The sequence below is a fragment of the Perognathus longimembris genome, chromosome 6, assembly GCF_023159225.1.
Source record: "Perognathus longimembris pacificus isolate PPM17 chromosome 6, ASM2315922v1, whole genome shotgun sequence".
Lineage (NCBI taxonomy): Eukaryota > Metazoa > Chordata > Mammalia > Rodentia > Heteromyidae > Perognathus > Perognathus longimembris.
This window is the reverse complement of record NC_063166.1, coordinates 71,938,207-71,959,481: the sequence shown is the minus strand read 5'-3', so window position 1 is coordinate 71,959,481 and position 21,275 is coordinate 71,938,207. Positions and strand designations below refer to the sequence as shown.

Genomic DNA, 21,275 nt, shown 5'->3' with positions numbered 1-21,275 from the left:
AAGCTAAATCTGTCTGTCTTTTCTCTTGGCAGTTCTATCGCATCCTGAAATTAAATGCTTCTCTTTTTATGCTCTCTTGCAGTCTTTTATTGGTTTATTTCTTACTGTTTTACTCATGCAGGGTTGGTGGTGGGGTGTTTTTTTTGGGGGGGGCCTAGAATAAAGATCAAAACTGTTCCCCCAAATAACCAGATTTACAGGTAGCAATTACCGACTAACCCATGCCTCTCTTGAGGAGACGCAAGGCACCGTCTCCTTGGACCAAGTCTTCACCCAGGCAGGTCTATTTCAGCCTATTGATTTGCCCACCTTCACTTGTGCCCATAACATACTGGTTTTATTATTGTAGCTTTATCTCACATTTTAATACCTAGTAAGAAAGGCCATTTTCCAAATCAATTTAGCTATTCTCATCTTGTGGTTGGTTTTTTTTTTTCCCCTCCCCAGTTTTATCCTTTTTTTTTTTTTTTTCACTTGTGATCACAGAGATGTAACTTCAACTTCTGGGTACCTGGGGGTCTTTCTGGCTGTGGAGCCGTGGGTGCCCACCTCCCATGGAGACGATTGTGGGGGGAGGGATGAGACCATGGTGGTGTTCCTCCCCCCAACACCCCGCCCCAGCACTTTAGTGTTTCTGCTAGATTTTTATTCTTATAGGAGCTGAGCAGAGCGATGTTTTACACCCCAGTCTTCACCCACCATGATCTATGTCCCTTTTACAAACTTATCTCTGGGTTTTTGCTCAGTTTATAAGCTCCGGGTAATCTTTCTTCCCTAAAGCTCCCTTCCACCAGAGTCTGGGAGAACCTTGAGCTTTCCTGCTGGTGATTTAAAGGGCTATAACACTCGCAGGCTAGATTTGTTTTAGTGTCCATAAAACTCAAAAATTTCATAAAACAATTGGTGAAAATAAAATTACCAAAAAATGATATAATGCCAGCAGACTGTATAATAGTTACGGGAGAAATGGAGACCATGATTCACTGGGGGATAAAAATGACAATGTATTTATTGCAGTGCACTGACAAGAAACTAATTTGTCCCTTTTACTTTTGAGACAGGGCAAGAATTCCGATTTTTCTCTTCTCCCTCGGACTCTGACAGGAGAACAGAAGGTGGGGGCAAGTGGGCCTCAGCCCAGGGGACTCTGTAAGTGTGTGTGTGTGTGTGCACGCGTGTGCATACACTCATATGAAGAGTTTTAAGACAAGACTGTTTTGTCTTATGTTGGCCTATATCTTTTTTTTTTCAAATTTTTATTATCAAACTGATGTACAGAGAGGTTACAGTTTCATACGTTAGGCATTGGATACATTCCTTGTACTGTTTGTTACCTCGTCCCTCATAGGCCTATATCTTTTTGAGCTTTGAAAAAGTTGGCTCAACCTTTAATATTTGTGTATGTAAGTGTATAGATTGCACATATGCATATCTGGATGTATACAAGAGGGTGTATGTGTGTGTGAGAGAGAGACAGAAAGTGTGTGTGTGTGTGTGTGTGTGTGTGTGTGTGTGTGTAATCTAGTCATCATCAGCAATGGTGGAAGAAGGTAGATGGTTAAAAGAGGGAGGGAAAAAAGACACACCAGGCAAGATAAAAGTAAATGAATGTTCCCTTGAGAAACTGGTTGCTTGCTCGCGAAGGATGGGTGAGAGATGGCATCACTAAGTCTCAGGGAAATTTCCAGGGGTTGTGGGCCCATTCTATGTTTTGATGGGGTGGGATGGCCTGGGTATGTGCATTGGCCCCAAGTCATTGCACTATAAAATCATAAAATGGAAGAATTTGATTACATAAATTATACCCCCAATGACCTTTAAAACATTCCTCAGGCTGGAGGCAAGGAAGAAAGGGTAGAAAGTTACTTCTGACCTAGTGGTTAATAGTCAGACACAGAATCTGCACACTGTGAGAGCAGAAGGGTACTTACTGAATAAACAAGTGAATGAATGAATGAATGAATGAGTGGGTAGGCAGGTGGGTGGGTGAGAAGACAGACTTATTTCTCCTTAGCAACAAAGCCCACTACACCGATGACACAAACTCCACAGCGCAGCCTCTGGGAAGGGGTCATTAAACCCACCTCACCAAGAAGATGAAGGCGGCTTAGGAAGGCGCCCCCCACCCCCCACCCCTGGCCTGACTTGCCTCGGTCACAGGACTGGCTCAGCTAACACCAAATTCATCATCCAATGAAGATGCCCAGGCCTGGTGCCCCTGGCCCGCTGACCTGCTCCTTCATAAGCTGCTCTCAATTCTAAGAGACCGAGGAAGAGGCCGGACTGGGGATATAGTCATCTGTCCCCACACTTGAGGGACCAGGCGAGGAGGGGCATGCCATCGGAGCCAGGGCTGGAGCTAGGAGAGAGCTGGTAAATGGCCTCCCTCAAACCTACAGGGCTTCAGTGATCGCCCACCTGGAAGCAGGGGCCCAGGCTGCTCAGAAGACACAGCGTCAGCATGTAGGGCTTGAAGCGAGGTGGGAAAAGACTGGAGCCGTGAGGGAGTTGGGGCCTAGGTAGGAACTGGGACACAAACCTTCCCTGGGTCCACTTGGAAAAAGCAAAGAAGATGATATTTTGGGGTGAGGTGCAGGAGGATGAATCATGTGAAGCGCCTGATAGGACACAAAGGTAATTCAGGGTACAGAAGGCTATACTGTCAGGGTTTCACTTCAGCCCATCCCTCTGCTCCAGCCTTAGAGGGGTCACATGCATAGCCACTTGACTGGGCCATGAGGGACCCAGATATTTGGCCCAGCATGATTTGGGGCTTGCCTGGGAGGGTGTTTCTGGATGGGACTAACATTCAAATGGGTGGCCTGGGTTAAAGTAAATAGTGTTCAGCTCCTGGTGTGGGTGGCTCTCACCCAACCAGTGGAAAACCTGAGGAGAGCAGTGAGAAAACTTCTCCTCCATTTGACTGCTTTCACGCCGGGACACCGGCTCCTCCTAGACCTGGAGACCTCAACCCACCATGGGCTCCGCACCCAATGACCTCAACACAGACCTGTAGACGCCAGCCACCATGACCTCTGTGCCTTAGAATCAATTAAAACAAATCTGCTCCAGAGTGTCTCCGCCTCCTGGCGCTCCTATTTCCCTCCACATCCCTGATGGAAGCAGAGCCGCTTCCTGGGTGAGCAGGAGGAGACAGAAACCGGATGGGCTAAGGAGAAGATTCTACATCCAACAACCAAAGCAAGGGCCCAGGGCCAGACCTGCCACTAGGTGAGCGCCCACGCAAAGGACGCCCACAAGGGATGGGCTGCCACGCCACCGTGCCCCGCCTCCACGGTGCTACCTGCCCACGCCACTCTTCTTGGCTAATTTTGTTACTCAAGATCTAGACTGGAACTGGATATCTAATGCTTTTGTTCACTGGCTGGTACTTTACCACCTGAGCCACACCTCCAATCCCCCCTCTATGCTAATTGCACACACACACACACACACACACACACACACACACACACTTCTGTGTGTTGCTCCCTGCCTCTGCAGTATGCAGGGGCTCAGGTCACTCTGACTCATGGCTCTCCGGGCATGGAGAAGGGACACAAGAACTTAAATATGCAGGTTAGCTGAGGGTTGACCCTGTTCCCCCACCCCCACCCAGGCGCAGCCCTGACCACATGAGAGAAGGCCCCATACAGGAGAGGAGACTCAGCCACACCCCTCCACGGAGGCCACGCCCTCCAGGGACACCCATCTACAGGCTTGGTAGAGAGAGGCTTCCCCTTCCTCTTCCTCTTGGGAACCCCAAGGTCCCTGTCTAGACGTCCTCGAGCTGCTGCCGGTGTGGTGAGAACCTTAGTTAGGGGGCGGGGGGGGGGCACTAGGGTGAATTGCACAGGATTTTCTTTCTGGGAAATTAGCTCCAGCTCCCTTGCTGGGACCCAGAGAACAGAACTCTCAAGTTTTCAGAGGCCACAGAACTTTCTCTGACACCCTGTATACTTGAGCAAAAGCCATGTAAAGAAGGGGAAAAAAAGCCAGTCTTGTTCAGTGGGCCACAAGGGGGTGGGGAGGAGGAGGAATAAGGAAGGAGGAGAAGGGGAAATGAAGAAAGGAAAGGAACGAAAAAGGAAGAGGGAGGGGGAAGAGAGAGGAGGAGAGGAGAAGGGAGGGGAGGAGAGAAGAGACGAGAGGAGAGGAGAGGTGAGGAGAAGAGAGGAGAGGAGAGGAGAGGAGAGGAGAGGAGAGGAGAGGAGAGGAGAGGGTGTAACTGTATGATGCGGTAAGCTGTCCATCCAACAAGAAACCGAGGGAGACAAGTACACCCCAACATCTAGTCAGATGTTGACAACACCTGCCAACAACCTGTGATGGATGAGGAAAGTGGATGCTCCTCTAGCCCAGCACAGGTGTGAGCAAGCAGACCTTCCCTCTGTTAGCATGGGCTGCAAGGCCACATTCACAGGGCCCGGACTGAGGCAGGACCACAGCAAAAGGCTGTATTGCAATCCACCCCAGCTACCCCAAACAGGCACCATGCAAGCAGTGATATTTCACCCACTGTGATGTCTCCAGCTCAGGTGTCTCTGATTTCGGGCACTGACTTTAGGATCTCTCAGAGGTGGGCTGCACTGCCGCACGGGCGCTCAGTCCCATGAACACGAGCTCAGTATTGGAAAGTAGAATGTAATCCATGGCCACACAGAGATTCAGGAAGAAGCACACACACGCACACACATGCCATAGCTGTGTCTCCGGCCTGTACACACCCAGGGTTTCTGTGCTTTAATGTCCTCATCCACACACACCGTCATCATGCTGGGCCCACCAGCAGCACATCACACCGGGGTCAGGAAGCTCACTCAAATGAGGCGCAGACACTGAGACACACGGACCTGTGGCATGGTGAGCCGTGAGAGTCACGCATACTCTGGGATCATGGCTATGGACTCAGACTGAGAAGTCTGCCTACATTCCTACACCTCAAGTCCACGTGCACACGCGTGCCCAGTCAGTGCACTCCATACCAGCATCTGCACACACAGACACACACAGACACACAGTCACAGAGCCACACAGCCACCCGGGAATGGTTGGATTCGTTCCTCCATTGGGCTGTTTGCTGCTCCACAAAGATAAAGGTGGTCCTCTCAAAGATGAGCTGCCAAGCCCACAAATCACTGCCCCTCAGCACCTTCCTGCTCCCACCCTCGACCCTCCCCCATTACTCATCCAAAAGGCGACATGCAAAGAGTCATAATAATTAGACAAGGACAAATCACTGGGCTGGGTTGGGGATGCCTTCCACTCAATAAAGGGCGGTTTCCCTGGCAACCAGGGCAGATGCTGGGGGGGGGGGGGACAGGACCCTGGGGAGGCTCCCTTGGGTAGGTACGGAGACCTGCAGCCAAGGGCTCACCCCTTCCTGGTGCCCAGCCACTGGACTCGGAGGCCCCTTAGATCTGGGGAGACCTGGCAAGTGCCAGCCAATCCCAGGCACATGCACGGTGTGAACGGGAGATTGATGAGAGCTTGACGCGTGGCTGTCATGTGCTGTATTCTACCTTAAATGGTGCAGAGCTTACCATTTTCCCCCCAAAGCTTATCAAAAGAGCTGAAGTTTCTAAGACAAATACGTTACTTCTAACTACTGTCGCAAGTGCTTGTTTATAAACTTTTCAAAAATGCAAAAGTTAAGTTGCCAAGTAGAGCCCCAGGCCCTGGCTTGGCACCAAGCAGAAATGTGTCCACCTCCAGATGCACCGGGCAGTTCAGGCCCTCTGCATGGCAAAATAACCTTCCTTACCTTTACACAGAGCCTTGTGGGTGCTGTTCTCTCCCCTTAGAGCAGTGCAGAGAGCCCTGAACACCCCATTTTTGGCATTGCGACCTTAAGGGGAGAGAAAGGAGATCCACCAATCAGAAAGCCATCCCCAAAGACTCCAATTTCCACCACTCAACCCGAGGATGAAGCTGGCGTAAGAGGGCTGAGACTTCCTGTGCCTCATCTATGCCATGTGCTTTCTTTTTCTGCCATATTCCTTCTCTAATAAGCTTTTCTACCACCTTAAACAAAGAGAAGAGAAGAAACAGGGCAGTAGTGGCGGGGGGGGGGGGGAAGCCAATGAAATCCAAATAACGTCTATACTTCGGTGAATGGCCTGGCACCAGTGTGAATTTACTTTGGACGAACACACAGTAGTTATAACATGAAATTCTCTCCGAGATCAGTGGCTCAAGCCTCTAATCCCAGCTACTTGGGAGAAGGAGATCGGCCCGAGCAAAAGAAGTTCACGAGACTCCATGTCAACCAGTTGGCTGAATGTGAATGGCAAGCACCTGTCATCCTAGTGACACGGGCAAGCACAAATAGGAAGATCATGGTCCAGTCTAGGCAGGAAAAGGTCAGATCAGGTATAAGAAAGTGAGCTCCTATTGCAAAACCAACCAATGCAAAATGGAGCTAGCCCAGTGGCCCCGTACCACCAAAAAAAAAATAAGAGAGATGCTTCATTAGAGAAGCTGAATGGGGTGGGGGTGGGGATAGAGGGCACAGAGGAATCTCCTGTATTCTTTTTTTTTTTTTTTTGGCAGCTTTGGTCACCTAAAATCATTTCAATATGAAGTGATGGTTTAAAATGGCATTACCCTGAAATTATAATGGATGCCTGTTGACAGAGTTAATGGGGAGATGCACCTGGTTTGATGTCCTAACCAGGGTGGTAAGCACAGATTTGCTTGGAACACTTATGTTTTCTGCACTTGATTTTTGTATAGTAGCTTTATCATTGTTCGGTGGCAGGGGTGGGGGGTTGGTTTTTCAAGACAGGGTCTCGCCATCTTACCCAGGCTAGCCTCACACATGTAATTCTACCTCGTCCTCCTGAGTACACGGAGATTACGAGTAGGAGCCACTACACTCAGCTCCTGAAACTTTTTAAATATGGAAACCCCCCCCCAAAAAAAGATGATGAGGTACAGCAGACATTTAACATAGAAAGCCACAGCTGCGAAAGAGGAAGAGAGATGAAGAGGAAGAAAGAAAGGGAGGGGAAGGGAGGGAAGGGACTCAAATACACCAGGGAACTCAGTGCTGCTCCACAGGCCCCTTTGCTAGGTTAAAACCCAACAAGGACTTAATACATAAACACTAACCACCCCCAAGTTCCCCCTCTGCAAAAAGAAAATAAGCAAAAGAATGAGTTGTAATTGACTGAAGAATACCCACTTCCTTGTTGTTGCACACTCTCGAATTAACTAGAATTATATTTTTTTCTGCTTTCCAGTGGAAGATTTATGAGTATTTTGAAGGGAGGAGAAGACATTGAGATAGAAATTAAACTCACTTATGGATAAACAAAGGCTTACATGCCTTGTAATTTTGAATTCCAAGAAACCCCAAACTACCTCCACACACTGTGTATCTCATATCATTTCCAAATTGCTCTCCACAAGAGCTATACCAATTTGTGCTCCCTTAATAAACACATAAGTGGGCCATTTTCCCTACATCCATGCCAAGATTCATTGCCAATCCAAAATGTGCACTGTTAAAAAAAAAAAAATCACGTTCACTTCCTTCCAACTGAACAACCCGTTACATTCACCACCCCATGACGTTACAAGTTCTGCCCACACCAGCTCTTGGCACCAACATGGAGAGTGAATATCAACCAAGTTTAATGAACTTGGAACAGCAAGTTCTTGGCTGGGAAAATCCTGTGGCTTATTGAAGGATGTTGTTCCTTGTAGGGTCATGAACAGCATGTGCCAGCCAACATCGTGGAAATGACTTCATTCGAGAGAGGCAGGGAGAGGGTGCTGTGGGTGGTCTTAGAGGGTCAGAAAGGACCCTCTGATGCTGGCATTCCCAGAGCCCAAAGAGGGGCCTGTCTGCCTGTCCACTGGGCAATCTCACTGTCATCGTCTCTCTGTAATCCTACCTGTTTAGGAGGCTGAGATATGACGATCCAGGCTTAACTCAGGCACACCAATTCCTGAGACTCTGATCTCCAAGTAACTAGCAAAAAGCTGGAAGTGGAGACTGGCTCAAGTGGTAGAGTGCCAGCCTTGAGCAAAAAGGCTAAGCAAGACCAGAAAGCCCTGCGTTCAAGCCCTAGTGTCAGCATACGCACACACACACACGCACACACACGAGAGTAGAAGGGAAATGACTTAGGAAGAGGGTGAGTGGGCCAACGAGGATAATGGGAGGTGAATATAATCCAAGTTCATTATATATTTTTCTATAATATTTATATATATATTAACATGACATATTTGACAATTATATAATATATATTATTATACATAGTATAATACAATGTATATAATTATACATTGTATAATAATATATATTATATAATATAATTATAGTATATTTTATGCACATTATATAATACATAATATATATTATATACACATTATATAATCTATTAGGTATATAAATATCTTATATATTTATATATTGTGTGTGTATTTATATAAGATATAAATACATTGAATATAATATATTTACTATTATATATTATATATAACTTATACAAATGTCATAGTGAAATCCTGTATTTTGAACATCTAACACATTCTAGAAGAATGCTTAGTATCTCCAAGCAGTCTCAATGAATGGGATCCATGTTTTTATAAAGCTCTAAAAGCTGTGAGAGACTAAAATATGCGTATGGTACAGTCAGCTACCAGAGCTTGGGAGCTCCTCCCAGCCCCTTCCCTGTCCCTCATGTCCTGGGCACCCACGTGGCTCTCTCAGTAGGTAGAGCAGCTGCCCAGCCCAGCCAGGAGCTCTGGGAGGCGGGGCGGGGCGGGGCGGGGCCAGGCAGGTGGTCACTGCTGGTGTGGGCCTCACACCTGCACAAGTGCAGTGATGGGAACGGCTTCCCAAAGGGCCCCCCCTGGTCAAGGGGGCGGGGGGAGGGGGGCCCTTGGCAGCCACACACTGGAGCCCACAAGGCTGGCCATGTATCTTGCCTCTACCACTCCTTAGCCAGAGGACTTCCATGAACAGGTCAACCTCTGGGCTCCAGTGAGTCACCCACACAATGGAAATAAAGGCCAGGCCTCCTCTAGGGTTAGAAGATGACCCGTGGGAAATTCCTCGTGCAACCTTTCACCTGCAAGGGGATTCCATGAAGTTTAACTCTCAGTGTTGAATCCAAATAAGTTCCATGTCCCCCACATGCCCAGCCTCGGCCTGGATCCCTCCGAGAGTGTCAGCATTCGCATTCACCACCCAGCTGCCCTCTTCTTGCTCTCCGTTCCCTCACTCACAGATACCCAGGCCCCTCTGCCCCTCCTCCTGCTGCCTTCCTGCCTCTCGACCGCTGCCAAACACTGACCTCTGACCCCCTCCTCCTTCCTTTCCCAGTTAGACTTCCTCTTTTTTGCATTGCTGAGGCGCTTGTGCATGGATGCACACACGCGCAGGCAAATGCGATCACCTGCGGGTACGTGCAGGCACCTGTGTGCAGACAGGGACACACACACGTCTCCTGCCACTACTCACACACATACGTGACTACCGTGTGCATGAGAATGCAAAGCCGTGAAATGGTGTGTGCTGTAGTGGGGTTACCCTTGCCCTGCGGGCTCTGCGGCTCCTGTTCCAGGCTGGTGTCACGTAGAGTGAGCCAGGACTCACAGTGGCCCGAGCAAGCTGTCCTCCCTCCCCTCCCGCGAGCCTGGAGAAACAAAGACAGTTTAGCAAGAAGTCCCCAGCTAAGCGGTTTTTTTAAGACCTTCAGCCAGCCTCGCGGCTGAGGGCTGAGCTGAATGTCTCACTTTATTAGTGAGTTTGGCCTTGGGTGTCTGGCTGTTTGATCAATCCTACGGAGGGGGGGTCCCCCCCCCTCGCCCTGCCCTGCCTCGCTGCTGCCGCACCTGATGAACAGCTGCCCCCGACCGCTGATCACCTATTGATTTTCCGCCCGCCGCTGAAGTCGCCGCCATCTCCAGCCCTGTCACCCAACCACTTGGTGACTAACTCATCCTCCCTCCCTCCCGGCAGGCCCTCCCCCCCCCCCCCCTGCCATAGCATCCAGTCCTGCCCTTCTGGCTCTTTCTCAGGGCCTTGTGGTGAGACCATTACACCAAAATCAAGGTCCTTTCCTCAGTGGCTTCCCACATACCAGACGCCTTGCTTTGAAGCACAAGGCGCTGCCTCCCTTTGTACTGCAGTCTTCTCAGATGTAAAAGGGGGCCAGTGGAAGAATCTAGCATCCTGTAAATAGGACAGCAGTTTCAAAGTGGTGCCTCAAACCTTGTAATCCTCGATACTTAAGAGGCTGAGCTCTGAGGATCACAGTTCAAAGCCAGCCCTGGCCGGAAAGTCCATGACACTCTTATCTCCAATTAACCACCGGAAAACCAGAAGTGGAGCTGTGGCTCAAAGTGGTAGAGCTCTAACCTTGAGTGAAAAAGCTCAGGGGCAGCACCCAGCCGCTGAGTTTAAACCCCATGATCAACCCCAAAAAAATGTGACTATAGACCAGAAACTGCTAATATAAACTGCCCAACAGGGAAGGGAAAGAAGGAAAAAAGGAGGAGGAAGAAGAGGAAGGACTATCATTCTTTTGGCTGGGAGTCTGAGCCATCACCCCGGTTGTGCTGGGTATGTTACCGAAGGCAGGTTTGAGGAGGTTGTCCCTAATTAGAAATCTAGTCACTGCAGCCGAAATGGCACAAAGGTGGGGTCCCCTCGGCTGGGACCCCTGCTCTGCTCCTCACCTGACCATCAGTGTCAGCCTGGGGCTCGGCTCCATGGCCAAGGGCGTGCACCAGCTGCACCTGGAACCCTCCAGCTCAGAGCTGCCCCAGAAGGCAGCCAGCGTAGAGAAGGGGAGACCGAGTGGGGAGACAGGACCACAGAGAGAGCTTGTTTAGCTGTGTCCGGCTAGATTGTGAGTACTCCGGGAAAGTTCAGCCACCTGCCCCCTGCCGCTGTCTTATGAGATTGTTCTATAAAACCCTCACGGCTATGTGTTGTCACAAGTGAAATGACAGCCACGGAGACTACTGGCTAAGGAGCTAACTGCTAACAGTTTCCCAACAGCAGGCAGGCAGGCCCTAGGAGGAAGCCGGGGTGGCTCCCGGGGGCAGAAGGAACCCGGGGAATCGAAGGCCTTCTGATGTTTGCCACAGGAAGGAGCTGTGAGACAAGGAAAGCCACTTAGGCCTGGCCAGATTTGGCTTGAGCCCTCCAGGTTAGACGGCTTGGGCCTCGTCTGATAAGTAGCCCTAAAGAAGAGAACTCCGGCTGGTGTTCCAAAGAGCAAGTTAGGGTGGGGGCTTTGAACTGGAGACTTTGCATCCAAAGTGCCCGCATGCATACAAATGGTTCTCATCTCTAAGATCAACTGGCCCGGGGTGGGGCGGTCCCTCCCTGGAACAAAGTGCCCAGCATCTCAAAGCATCCATCCTAAGACATAAAAAGCAGCCTGATTAATGCCCAGGTATCAACTGATATCATTCTCACCGATGAGGAAACTGAGGCCATGGTGAAGGGTCCCGCCTGTATTCACACAACAAGATGAAGCAGGGACCCCGTGACTCATAGAGACAGGCCCTTCAGTACCTCCACTGCCTCCTGTCAGGCCTGTATCTGAAGCTGAGGCAACTTACTCGCTGGCTGGCTTCCAACAGACCGGAGCCTAGCCTGGGGCGGGCTCAGGCCTTGAGTGCTCATGGCTGTAACTTGGGCCTTGAGGCCTAGGCTCCGATGAGTGCGGCTGGGAGATCAGGCTGTCACTGCGCACCGTGCCCTTGGGCGTGCTTCTTGGTAGGTGCCAGGCTGGAGGCTGCAGGAGAGGAAGCCCCACTGGACAGACACACAGGTTAGGGGGTGGCCTGAGCGGGTCTGCACCATTCGTCCCTCTTTGCAAGTCCTCAAGTCTGCAGAACTCCAAAAGGGTTTGTGGGTAGTCTATGATTTTTTTTTTAATTTTTTTGCACCTTCCAAGTGGAGAGATTCATGTATTCTTCTCAGGGGTGGTGGAGATGAAAGGACCTGGTGGTGACACCTGCTATGGGCAGAATGGGCAGAAGAGAGGAGGGAGCTGTTCCTTAAGCTCTGAGGTTTGGGCTGGACCACCTGGGAGCGTGCGTGGCTGGGTGGATGGCGCGCTTGCACCAAGCAGGGACCAGCACAGACCCACAGCGCCAGGAGCAAGGCAGTGTGATCTAAGCACACAAACGTGGGACACCAGCGCCCCCTGCTGGCAGACACGTGAAGCATCTGCCCAGAGCATCCCGGGACCCCAAATGGTAGAAGAGGTGGCTCTGTCTGACTGTGCAGGCCTCCAACACCCTAGCCCTGGGGGTGGGGGGGGGGCACCAGCAACCCCAGGAAGTGGACCAGATACCAGCTGCCTCCATCCTGGTCCATTTGCAAAGGAGCCAGCCCACCCACTTGCAATGTCCCTGGGTCCTTATCCTCCCTGATGTCCCAGCCTTTTTTTGGTCTGGTCCAGTTCTACCTTCAAGAGCCCCTAGCCACAGGTATAAACACTTCCTGCCACCCTGAACACCCTGTGTCACTCTACCCCTTTTCAGGGGCCATGGTTGTCGATATCTGGCTTCCACATTAAAGGCCAGGTCAGAGGCCCTGCTGCTAGCCAGGAGGGGGACATTCACTGGGAACCTGCATTCTTGCAGTCTCAGGTTCCAGACCAGGCTGAAGAGGCCTGGGTCTGAAAGCCCTGCCCTGGCTGCATGCTCTGGGGACTATGTCACCTAGAAACCCACCTCAAAACTTGGTAGCACACGTGACTGCCACTTTGTCTTGTTCACACATGGCCAGGGATTTGGACAAGGTATAGTGGAGGGGGGGCATTGTCTCCATCCTGGAGGTGAGGGTCTCAGCAGAGGGAGAGCCAAAAGGCAGGACCTGGTGAGGTCCCAACGGAGGGCCCACTTCCACAGTGACATTCTGTCCCCCTACTCCCTGGAACGCTTTAGGAGAGCCGCCCACGCCTCTAGAGGCCTCTCTGGCATTCTGGTCTCAGTCACAGGTTTGCTTACGGTGTCTCAGCAAGCAGGACAGAAGCTAGGTGGCCTTGTGTGGCCAGCCATCACTCTAGCCAGCCAGGGGAGGGAACAGACTGAACCTCTGCATGGGAGGTGTCAGGGGCTCTGCGGCTGATTCTGATTTTGTGGCCCGAGTGAGGGAACCCACAAAAAAGGCATTTCTGGGTTCCACCTGTGATGTTGAATGCTCCCTCCTCAATGTCAGGATCGGTCCCTCCCTCTCTGTGGGAGAAAGAAGGCTGGGAAGCAAGTCGCTGGACCAGCTGCCACCACGGAGGGAGGGGCTGTAGACTGCAGAAAGGGAGAGCAATGCATCATGCAGGATGGCCTGGCACACCCTTCTCCAAGCAGTGATACTTAGAGAAAGACAAAATTAGTGAATTCACACAAACCCAGCCAACCTCAGGTGGGGCCGCCCATGGACGAGCATACACCCGAGAGCACTGGGGAAGAGCGCTGCACATCACTCTGCTCTCCCCATCTTGCCACAGGGAGGCCAGAAACAAGAGACCAAAAGCATGGCTACATGGGTCACGTCCCCTGGGCCCACTGCCAAGGCAGGAGCCGCGGTCTGTGGCTGCCTCCCCTGGCCAGCAGAGGGCAGCACCGTACCACTTTGCAGCATCAGCAGCTGAGCTGACTGGCTGGAACAGAGTGGGACTCAGGACTTGCCCTCCCTCCTTCCCCACCCCACCCCCCACCCTGGTCTAGCAGTGTGAGCTTGGGGGGAGTAGTCACACAAACCACACACACACACACACACACACACACACACACACACACACACACTGCACTCACCCCAACACACCAATAAATTGTATCTCATGTGCTTTGCATACTAGGTGCTAGGCTGGGGTGCAGCAGGGACACTACATAGCCCCTACGCCCACCAGGAAAGGCAGCTGTCCCGGCACCTGGCCTCTTCGTCTGGAATAGGCATTATTGTCTGTCATACTCTTCTCCAAGCAATGCTCAGTTCAGATGAAGACAGAATTACTAAGTTTCCAGGCGTTAGCTCCTCTACCTGGCCCACGGCGTGGCCCCCTATAAAGCCAATTTTTCTTAAAAAAAAAAAAAAAAAAAAAAAAAAAGACCTTTGTGCCAATTTGGCTGGCTATCAGAGACAGATGAGACAGCGAGGAGAGAGGAAGGCACATCTGGGGGCCATGAAACAGCCAACATTAGCCCACTTTTGACACTGAGAGTTCCTGGAGGTTTTCAAGCCTTGGTGTTTGCTGACGATACTGGCCAGCTCTAAGGGCTTGGGAGGCTCTGTGCCCCAAGCTGAGAGGAAGCCACAGGTGACGTCACGCTGCAGGAGCACAGCATCACATCCCACCTGACCATGCTGCTGGGTACGACCCAGAGGTACAATCTGTCCTCCCAGTTAGTGTGGGAATATGGAGCACCCGGAAGCACCCTCCCCTCCCTTAGCTGCTATTCCAGTGAGTTCACTCACCTCTCCTGAAGGCAGACCACAGGCCTATGTCTCTCCAGGGGTGGAATCAGCCCTGCTACGGGTGGCTTTGACAGCCACTGAAAACACTGCCGGGTGAGTGTGGAACAGTTACGAGGGCATCACTAGGTCAACATGCCAGAAGGGCATGCTGTGGTGGACACATTGAGATGTGGTGTGCTTGCCAGGTCATTCGATCTGGACACCAGCAGCAGGCCCTTGGAAGCCAATCCCATGACCTCTTGGGGAATCACAGATACGTATGTCCAGGAGATGAGCACTGTATTAGGAGCCACTGGTCAGGCTCTGGTCAGTGGGTAAGGCTGGCACGCCCTAGCTTCCCTTCTCCCTCCCTCCCGGATGAATCTGCTTGCCAGCCAGCCGCCGGGCATGTTGCGATATTCAGTACATACCCACACATGGGAGGGGAGGCCGAGTATGCAGGGGGAGACACTGCACTTACAATCTCTTCTCGTTTAATTCTCACTTAAGCAGGCCTGAACAAGCTCAATACCACCCAAGGGAGCAAAGTAACATCTCTGTGATCCACCCCAGACGCCAGCATCTTGGCCTTGTTCAAAAGAGGGAGCAATAATGGAAGATCCAGGGACCGCAAGCCCAACCCAGGCCACCTGTGAGACACACAAGCTGTGATTTGGCTGGCTAGTTCCTGCTCAACAACTCTTAAGGGAATAAAAATGTAATGGACAAGTCCAGAGTTCCAATGCCCTGGTCTATCACAAGTTGGAGGCTGTGGAAGAATCTAGGTGAGTCACTAGAAGGAGAAATCTGCTTAGAGCTGGAGGTAAGGAAGTATGACATGGGATAACCATGAGATATGAAGGCAGGGAAGACACACATGCGCACGTGCGCTCCTAAAGTTCTCTGAAGACACCACTCCTGACTTCCAGCCTCACATTTGTTCCTAGGATGTGCTACCATGTAATGATGTGCACAGCCCAGCAACCCTGGAGCCAAGGATTTCACCTGCCACGTTTTTATTCTTAATTGGCTTTTAATTGGGTGGCTGATGTAGGATGGTTATCGCTTTGTTTCTGAGGAAGACATCTAATGAAGAGGACTACCATCTGGTGTCACCACCATCCTATCTCCATCCTGCCAAGGGCTCAGTCAACATTTGCAGATCAGCTAGCAACTCACAGGAGCAGATGGAAGCAGGGAGCCCTTGTGCAGGCAACACCCAACCCCCTGCAGGCCTGCGAGGGCCCCCCCCACAGGAATACCTAAGGGCTCAGCAAGGCCTCACAACCGTGAGGATCTGTGTCCTCCCACCAAGGCTGTAACAAGATAGAGGAGCAGGGAGAAGAGGGGGATGGCACGGACTCAGAACCAGCGCTTGGACAGAGGTGGCAGATAAAAGGAATACTTGCTTCTGGTTGCTTCCCTTGTGAGTCTGGCCTCCGGTTTTGGATCTGTGGTCTCAAATCTGACACTGTGGATGCTTTAACTTTTCTCCCTTCCATGCCAACATAAATAAAATGTTTCAGAACTCTGGGAAGATCTCAACTGAACACTGGTGACAATTCATACCTCTGGGGCTTTCTTCAAATAGCATCCATGGCTTGTTCTAATAAGGTCTTGATTGTAAGCATTCAGGCACAAATCGTACTTTGTGGGGCCTCCTGCGTTCCTGTGACACCCCTCCCCCCAAAACCAAGGTCTGCCTCACGCTTCTTAGCTAATGGTAGGCCCTCACCTGGAACAATTAATAAGACCATCTTCAAATACAGACCACAAGGCTGATGAATGGAAGGGAACATGTTTACTTCAGGTATAAAGGTTTACTATTATTAACAAGTTCTCATTACTATTTACATGTTTATAAAAATGACAAAATGGAAATAAAAATGACATACAGATTTGGTGCCAAAAGTGGCGGATCCAAACTAAAACCAGTACAAAAATAAATCTTCAAGCCACGTGTTTTAAAGTAAATGTCACTGAAACGCTAAGGGGAAACACCTGTGGCGTCGTGTGGTGCGATGCAGTCGTCATTGTCACAGTGAAGCAGCCCCGGGGGCGGCCATGTCCCAGTGCCTGCTGGGAGAGCCACCCCACGTTCTTGCAAGAACGTGAGCAGACTAAGATCAACATACAAGAGTTATGTTCCTGAGCTACAGAAGTTTAGAGTGCCTAAACCATAGTGAATTCCTGCTAAGGACGAGCTCCTGTGGGGTCGGAGCGGAGAACGCCTGGGTGCTCAGCTGGTGGCACCAGGACGCGGGACTGTACTGAGGGAAGCTAAGCCCACTTGTGAAGGAAGAAAAGCCTGGACTAACAGTGCACCTGAGTCTTCCTGCCGATCGCCAGTCCCTTGTGAGTCTCCCGGCCTCACAGAAGCACAGGGGCTGAGGAAAGGCAGGCAGAAGCTGCTTGGTGAGTGAACCCCTGTGCCCGACAGACCCGATTCTTGGCCGCCTTGGTAGAAATCCTCAGCACTCGCACAGTCTCTTCCTTGTGCATGCCCACGGTGGGCGTCATTGGTCGACACAGTCGGGTCCACAGCCGGGAAAGCAAAGGAGGCCTGCCAACCCCATGGGCCCCACACAGGTTCCAGCCTCAGGCTGACTCCTCCTCTTCCAGTCAGAGTCCAGCCAGCGGGAAGGAAGCACACCCTGCTAGAGTGGCGTGCTGACTGAGTGAGCAGCAAGTGAGCAGGAGTGAGGCCGACCGTAGAGGCCGGTACCCTTCCCCTGCCAGGGTGCGGCGTGCAGGACCCCTGCCCATGCAGACTCCTGCAAATACTGAGGGGGACGGGCAAAGGGGCTACGGGGCGGGCTGCAACCCACTTCAAGGCAGCCGCAAGGTTCCCCCTGAGCTGCTGCCCGCCGGTCCCTGCAGCCATGGCCGAGCTCAGCTCACTGGTCCTGGACCTTGGCTCTTTTGGCCTTCAGGGACAGGTGCTGCAAGAGAAGAGAAAACACCACCATTGAGAATGCCAAGACAAAGAAACCAGACTCCACCAGAAGAATCTTCCCGTGTCTCCAGAAACACTGTGTCCCTCAGCGAACAGTGTGGAGAAAAGCCTAGTGCCGGCCAGGAAAGCAGCCCTAGGAGGCCACAGTGACCTGAGGTGGTACCATAGGGCCAGAGAAAGGTTTTCTTAGGAGACTAAGGCTGCAGCCAAAAGCCTGGGCTCGGGGACTGGGCGCGGGTGGGGCATGACCTCACCTTCCCAACCACTGAGAAGAACCCATGCCTTGGGAATAAGGAAATAAGTCAATTTACCATGCCTCTTAATATGTCAGGCCAGGGGCTGGGAATGGGACTTAGGAGTAGAGTGCCTGCCTAGCATGCATGAAGCCTTGGGTTCGATTTCTCAGCACCACATCAACAGAAAAAGCCAGAAGTGGTGCTGTGACTCAAGTGGTAGAGTGCTAGCCTTGAGCAAAAGAAGCTCAGGGACAGTGCCCAGGCCCTGAACTCAAGCCCCAGGATGGTGCTCAAGAACAGAGTGAAAGCCAGGGGCTCTGCCCATATGGGGCGACATGCTACACAGACTGTAAGACTGTGGCACAGATACTTCAGAGGTCCTCTAACAGCATAAGAAGTACAAAGCTTACTACAGCACAATCATGAGCACCAGGGAACATTCTAAGGTGAAACCCAAAGTGCTAGAAACTCTTACATTTGCATTTGCGCTGGAGTGTGTGGGCTTATGCTTTTAATGGGGACCTCCACTCACCAACTAAGGAACACCTGACAAGCCATAACTAATCACACACAGACGATGCAGAGATGCCTGGAGGGCCGCCTGACACCCAGAGGCTCCTGTCCTTCATGTCTCAGCACACCCGAGGCCACACCAGCAAGACCCAGGAGACTGAGTGGCAGGACCCAGGTTGGAGGGAGCAACAGAATTCAGATTTCCCACCCAGTTTCTCCCTAGATAACAAAGGTATCTTGGTGAATCAGGAAAAGCAATTGAAGAGTGGGAAGGCAGGCCTCTGGATGGGCAGCCCGTTCTTCCCGTCGTGCTGCGTCTTACTGAAGCTCCCAGCACTCTCTGCTCTGCCCTTCACCTCATGTGACCCCCACCACGCTGCACAGGCCTGCGGATGGAGATGACGCCAGTGTGCCTGTGCGGCCTTTTTTGGTGCTCTTTTCTGGAAGGAATGTTGAATATAAACAAAGCAGACTCTGAACCATTTCAGGCCTCTTTACAGGGTGAGAGCAACACTGAACACAGCGATGGAAAGTCACATGCGGTGCCAGGGACCGTGCGGATGAGCTGCAGGCTGGGTGTGGGGCGAGCTATACTGTGTTCCACCAAGAGTAGACACCATACATGGCAGCCCAGGGGACCGGGGCTCGTGCCCAGGAAAATCCATCTTGGGACATGTGAACAGAAGTGTCTTTGAACTACTTAGTTAAGAAAGGGCCAACTCTTCCAACAGCAGGGTTGGGCGGGCCACCTGCACAATGAGTCCGTCACACTAGGTGTGTCCTCAGGTCTCGGCTTCCCTGAAAATGTTCTTACCTGGTAAGATGAGACAGCTAAGTGCCAGGAATTTGAAGAGAAAAGAAAAGTGCGAAAACGGGGGCTCATTTTCTCAGAACTTCAGAAGCCACTTGCCCTTTAGCTTTGCAGGTTAGACCTAAAGAACCTGTCACTCTGAGCTGTGAAGGGAGCATGAGTCAGCTTCTAGGCTAATTCTGTTCTCCAGAGGCTACACGAATGCAAGTGGAGCCCAGCCTAGCCTCCTCTAACTCCTTGAATTCCATGACTCTAACAGGCGCCTCTGTCCACTGCCATCTGCAGTCCACTCTGTTTGTAGTTCTCATCATTTCTCTGCGACTCGTGAAGTCTGCTTTTTCCACTTGCTGAGGTTTTGGAGGAAAAGGTTTCCTGCCACACAGGTTAATTCTGATGAGCCCCACAGAGCAGAAACAGCACTCTGTTCTCCTCAACCCCTGCGGGGGATCTGCTTTCCAGCTGAGACTTCTACACTAAGATGTGTGGAGAACTGCACAGGGCTCCCCTGCTGTTTGTCTGGTTGGCTGTGAGTTAGACAAGGTAAGTGGCTTGAAAAGGGCAATATCCCTTGCCATGACCACAGAGAAGGAGTGAGAAGACCCGTCCTTCATGGGGCCACGAACTCAAATGTCTCCAAGACTTGAGCAGGTGAATAAACACGTAAAGCAGGCCTCTGGCACCTGGCAAGTGCCACCAGCCACCTCAGCGTGGCTGACTGCCACCAGACTGGGAATTCAGGCCAGTGGTACTAGACTTTTCTTTTTGAGACAGGGTTGTCCAGGCCAGCCTCAAAACCTAGTCCTCCTGCCTCTGTCTCCTGAATTGCAGGGCAGATTTTTCAACAAGACATGTTTTTCTAGAGAAACCAGAAATTCACATTCAACATGAAATCTCTTTAAAAAGCAGTGTCTCGCCATGTTTGCCAGGCTGCCCTTGTACTCCTGAGCTCAAGCGATCCTCCTGCCTCTACCTCCCAGCAGCTGAGACTATAGAAGACACCACCAGGACTGGCTTACATCTTACACTTTTAAAACGCAGAACTCAGATTTTGGTTTGATTCGGTTTGGATTCGGGTTAGAAAACAGTGGACGATCCATCATAGCCCTGATGGAGTAAGAGAGTTCAGACCTTCCCTCAGGTTACACACAGCAGTGAATCAGGACAAAATAGTCAAAACAACTCTTATTTCGGCACCGGAAAACAAACAGCACCAGGATCTTTCTTCTTTCTCTTTCTCTAGTGTTGGAGACGGAGCCTAGGGCTTCATGGTGCCCCGGAACAATACCTCGCAGAGGCTATGAATCTTCAAAACACAAACACAAGGGAGCTGGGTCTCCAAACCTTGGCACAGGACAACACATTCTAAACAAAGAAAAGTAAGAGCAAAAAGGGGTGAGTGCAGAGCTGCTGAGAACAGGGACCTCGCAGAGCAGCGTAAGGGAGCCCCGGGGTCCGGACTGAAGTCTGGCTGAATGCTAAGCTGCACACGGGCACATATGGAAATGCCACAACAAAACCTCTCTGTACAATTAATAGATGCGAATAAAAATTAGTTTGAGAAACAAGTGTGAGAGGCTTTCTTTAGGAGAGTTTTTGAGGAGTGAAGGGAGAAGGAAGAACTGGAGCTATTTTTCCCTTAGGAAGTTGTTCACTGTCATCCTCGTGAAGCGCATGCGTGCGTGCTTCCAGGAGTAATGTTTGGGGATCTGGTCGTCCCCTGCCACTCTAGGCACTAAACTGGGAGAAGCGCATACTTCTCGACAGGAGGTGGTGGCTGGGGCAGCGGGGGACAGACAGCTCGCCTTACCGTTCCTTGTTGGTAGAAGTGTGGAGCCAGCTCCAGCAGCCAGGCAGATTCTATGGCCGTCACGTCTCTCATGTAATACTTGGAGGTCTGCACGACTTCATTGTAGATAACCCTGAAACAAGCAAGAAGCACAAACATAATAGGACGGTGTATGCTCCACGCAGGCCCTACAGCAAGAGCGGGCGTTCAGGCTGCTTGCTGAGCCTCATGGCCAGAGTGGGAGGAGAAAAGGGGGTCACAGCACACTTTACAAGTGAGCTCTACACGCCATGGGATGTCTAAGGCACCACAATCACCCACAAAGAACCCCTAGTCTGCACTTACAGAGCTCTGAAGAGAACTTAAGATACAAAGTATTTTCATCACTTTGCAGAGTTCCTTTGTGTCTCTTTATAGCCATTTCCAAGTCCCTTTCATAATCAGACAAGCCTCTGCCCCATTTCTGCGTTCCCTCTTCTGGTTGGCTCCTCTATGGAGCCAGCCCCATCCACAGCACTTCCAACACTGCTCTAGCAAAT

The 21,275-nt window shown here is 51.2% G+C and overlaps 1 protein-coding gene across 2 annotated transcripts in view; it reads right to left on the bottom strand.

The window, feature by feature from the left end:
- Positions 1–15,745: 15,745 nt before the first annotated feature.
- Positions 15,746–21,275, bottom strand: part of Dhx35 (DEAH-box helicase 35) — a 54,480-nt gene continuing 48,950 nt past the window's right edge. Inside the window, exons 21-22 of one of the 2 annotated variants that reach the window (XM_048349189.1) lie at positions 20,758–20,869; positions 15,746–17,376 (exon numbers count right to left, since the gene is read on the bottom strand). In XM_048349189.1, coding sequence (XP_048205146.1) covers positions 17,332–17,376; positions 20,758–20,869 — 157 coding nt within the window. In that variant the 3' untranslated portion in view covers positions 15,746–17,331. Of the gene's footprint in view, positions 17,377–18,436; positions 20,486–20,703; positions 20,870–21,275 lie in introns of those variants that run through there. The other variant, XM_048349188.1, reaches the window with a different exon arrangement.